Here is a 4,102-nt window from a genome sequence, read left to right on the forward strand (position 1 = left end):
TGGCCTGTCGCTTGGATTGCGGGAAATTATTACAGCTTTATTTTACAAGGACTTGCTGTGGAAAAATCCATGGGATTTATGAAATATATATATATATATATATATATATATATATATATATATATATATATATATATATATATATATGAAGCAGAGCCTATGGAGATGGAATATCAGCTTTATTTTAAAAGAACTTGGGTAGATCTGGCTTGAAATTGAGCGTTTCATAGTCGTTAACCCATTAATTTCTGGTAAAAGTGAAAATTTCCAATTGGGAATCAAATTAAAATCATCATGGAAGCTTTGATAATTAAGCGTTAATAATATTAGCAGTGAACCATGAACGAGAGACACTGTTCCTGAGTAAGCAAAGCACATCTTTCAAAAGAATCATCCCCATTACACGCACAAAAGAGGAGAGTGGGGGACTGTATATGTGGATGCAATCAGTGTCAACTACTCTTCAAAAAAGCAATCATTTTCTCTGCGTCAAATTTGCATGAACAAAACTCACAGGTTATAATTTCTGTTGGTAGATTCTTTTTTTTTTTTTTTTTCTCCCATCAGCAAAGAAAACCTAATTAATTTTATCATAACAGGTAATGAAATAGTTGCTGCACCAATAGAATGCAACGCTGCACCTTAATTAATTAACTCTTACAAAGGGTTATGGCGGTAATGATCATCATATTAATATTTCTAAATCAGGCAAACATAAAATGAAGTGGGTCACCTTGTAGTTGGCCATAAAAAGCAAAAATTAAAGAAGTCATAAGGTAATACTGTCATTCGGTGAAGTGGTGGGTAGCAGATATTATCCACAACTAAGCAAAAAATTGCTATGGCCATTATGGCAACTGAGATATGTAGTAAAAATCGACTGGTAGCTTATCGGACTAAAACTAAACAACAAGTGAGCTCTTTACTTGTCATTATCACTACTTAAGTAACTAGTTGGCTTTGGGAACGCTTTAAATCCAAGCGAAATTATGATATAATTGATTGATTGCAGACTAAAACCCACTGCACTACTCATGGATTTGCTTAGCCGGCATTTCACTGACTAATATTATTTGAACTCATGAATTCTGAAATCTTCAAGAACAAAAACAAATGGAAATTCTCCACCTTTAATTAAAATGAAAATATATATTGTTAGGAAAAGGTGCTGTGTATTTAAATGCAGTGATGTTTGTGGAAGAAAAGCCTGTGAATTGATATTTGAATTAACATCTTTGTGGCAATTGTCAAAGAATTATGGCATCAAAATAATTTTTAAAAAAATTATAATCATTATTATTATATTAAATAACAATGAAAATTTTTTTGTTGTCAAAGAATTAAATTGAACTTACTCTTACCAAATAACTGAATTTTATCAATTCAGTTTGTTTATTCGATAATAATCAAATAATACAAACCTACAAGAGAAACCACCAAAAAAAATTACTGGAGGAAGAAATCATTAGGCCTAATTAATTATTTTATAAAGGACAAGCAGAGAGAGATGATTGAAGAAACAATATTTAAGTTTCATCACATAAAATTGTCTTTATTTATTTGGAGATAAATCTGATGATATGGATTGGAAATACTAAAAAATGTATTGGAAATTAAAGAGAGATTTTCCAAAATTAAGAATATGTGTTTGGAGTGTGGTGAAGTGGACTAAACACAGCCAACAAATTATAAAGAGGGAGATAATTGATGAAATATTTAAGGTTAATGACAATAATAGTTAAGTAACATGTATATAATATTTGTGTGGAAAAGCAGATTGAACCAACCGACAGACAAGGAGAAGCATGGGTTAGTTTTCTTGGCTTGGAATTGAAGGGATATGAATAGGTATGGCAGTTAGAACCACTCTCCTTCCTTTCACTTCCTCACTCACTCTCTCTACGCACAGAGATTAACACAACACACACTGGACGCACGGACCTCCGTTGGTTTCTTTGACCGGCGGCGCCACCAGCACAAAGTCGTAGAAAAAGTCTTTAACCCTCTTACCCTCCTACCACTTGTCACCACACTCATTTAGCTCTTTTTCACTCTCTTCCTCATCCGCAAAAACAACCATTACTACATCTAAAAACTAGGACTCCTACTCCTCTTCACCATACAACCCTGCAACAACTTTCACTACAAGAGCATCAACTCCAACCCTTTTCTTTTCCATTCTTAATTTACCCACTTCCTTTACTTTCTTTGTTTCTTTCTTTAAATTTTTTGTTTCTCTCTTTTTTTCCTTTGTATGGCTTTGATTGTCGATCAACAATCAAACTTCAAGCACTTCTGTAAAATTTGCAAGAAAGGTTTCGTTTGTGGGAGAGCTCTTGGAGGACACATGAGGGCTCATGGAATTGGCGACGAGAACGGTAACATGGACGATGAAGACCCTGCAAATGATTGGGAAGATAAATTGGGAGGGAATGTGCCCCCTAGTAACAAGCGGATGTATGCATTAAGAACCAACCCCAATCGATTAAAGAGTTGTCGGGTTTGTGAAAATTGTGGCAAAGAATTTTTGTCATGGAAATCCTTTCTTGAACACGGCAAGTGCAGCTCCGAGGATGCCGAGTCGCTTGTGTCCTCTCCAGGATCCGACGGGGAGGACGGCACGCCAAGGAGAGGCTGCGGTTGGTCTAAAAGAAAAAGATCACTGAGAGCTAAGGTGGGTAATTTTAACTCAAATTGCCCTTCCAGTGAAGAGGAAGATCTCGCAAATTGCCTTATGATGTTATCTAATGCAACATTTGACCCTTTAGTAGCGGAACCAGAGGAGTCATGTGCCTCGGCTAGCAAAGAAGAGGAGAGAAGGAATCCGATGAATTTTATAGCTCCGATGGCTTTTAGGGCACCCGTGGACAAGGCCAAGGGAGTTGCTAAAGGAATGTTCGAATGCAAAGCATGCAAGAAAGTTTTCAATTCCCATCAAGCATTAGGTGGACATAGAGCTAGTCACAAGAAGGTTAAAGGGTGTTTCGCAGCCCGTCTTGATCAAGGACTAGATGATAATCTAGCCGATGAAGATGTTATTACACATGAAGAATTCTTTCCAACAAAAACAACGTCAACTTTCCAGTTTGATCACGGTTCAAATGCTCCGTTGGCTTCTACTTCCAAAAGGAAATCAAAGGTCCATGAATGCTCCATATGTCATCGTGTATTTTCATCGGGACAAGCTTTAGGTGGACATAAAAGGTGTCATTGGATCACTTCAAATTCACCAGATGCATCTTCTTTGGCTAAGTTTCATCAGTTCCAAGATCAGATTGAGCAAATTCAACAAAGACCTAAGTTTATTAACAATCCTGAGACGCTTGATCTTACGCTTGATCTGAATCTTCCTGCTCCGGCTGATGAGCGGCGGGAACCCCCTGCAAACCCACCTAGCATTGAAGTTTCTACAGAGATTTATTTACAAACTTGGAAAGGGGTTGAAGCCAAAGAAAAGGATGAAAATCACCACCATCACCATCAAAAAGAGGATGATAACGACAAGAATAACACCACCACCAACAACAATAACACTAATTGTAATGGTTCAATACAGAATGTGGATGATGAAGCAGACAGTAAGGTGAAGTTAGCAAAGCTTAGCGAATTAAAAGATATGAACATGAATGGAAGCTCATCTCCATGGTTGCAGGTAGGGATTGGGCCAACCACTGATGTGAGCGCTAACCCATAAAAAAATTTTTGTGAAGCGATATGAAGGTCTCTTCTTCTCTCATTCTTCTCTTTTCCGCTTAATTTTCTTTTTGTGCACTTTTGTATTTAAAAACTGTAATTACAGACTCAGCAACAGATTCATAATTATAATTCTACACCATTTACTGTAATTTTTTTTATTTTGGGGTGGAGATGATAGAAACTCCCATGAAATATTAATTCCTTAAGGAAAATATTTTTAATAAACAAATATATACTTGATCATTGAGATCAGTAGGAGTACGTAGTATTTGGTTTCATGATTATTTTGTTCAGATGCTTACATCTACTATGTTACCTCTTCTGTGGCACATTTAAATCACTCTATCAGAGTTGAGCAAAAGTGGCTTGTCACAAGTTCAAATTTTTAAATCTTAAAAAAAAAAAC

At 36.1% G+C, this 4,102-nt stretch overlaps 1 protein-coding gene across 1 annotated transcript; it reads left to right on the top strand.

Annotated features, from left to right (window-relative positions):
- Positions 1-1,803: 1,803 nt before the first annotated feature.
- LOC110666950 (zinc finger protein ZAT1) lies at positions 1,804-3,875 on the top strand. Its single transcript, XM_021827632.2, has one exon. The coding sequence runs from the start codon at positions 2,255-2,257 to the stop codon at positions 3,692-3,694; it is 1,440 nt and encodes a 479-aa protein (XP_021683324.2). The 5' UTR covers positions 1,804-2,254; the 3' UTR covers positions 3,695-3,875.
- Positions 3,876-4,102: the final 227 nt, after the last annotated feature.

The sequence above is a fragment of the Hevea brasiliensis genome, chromosome 9 (genome assembly GCF_030052815.1).
Source record: "Hevea brasiliensis isolate MT/VB/25A 57/8 chromosome 9, ASM3005281v1, whole genome shotgun sequence".
NCBI classification, from domain to species: domain Eukaryota; kingdom Viridiplantae; phylum Streptophyta; class Magnoliopsida; order Malpighiales; family Euphorbiaceae; genus Hevea; species Hevea brasiliensis.

What these genes read in the sequence shown, in the direction of transcription:
- LOC110666950 (XM_021827632.2), top strand. Translation starts at nt 2,255, where the DNA reads ATGGCTTTGATTGTCGATCAACAATCAAACTTCAAGCACTTCTGTAAA.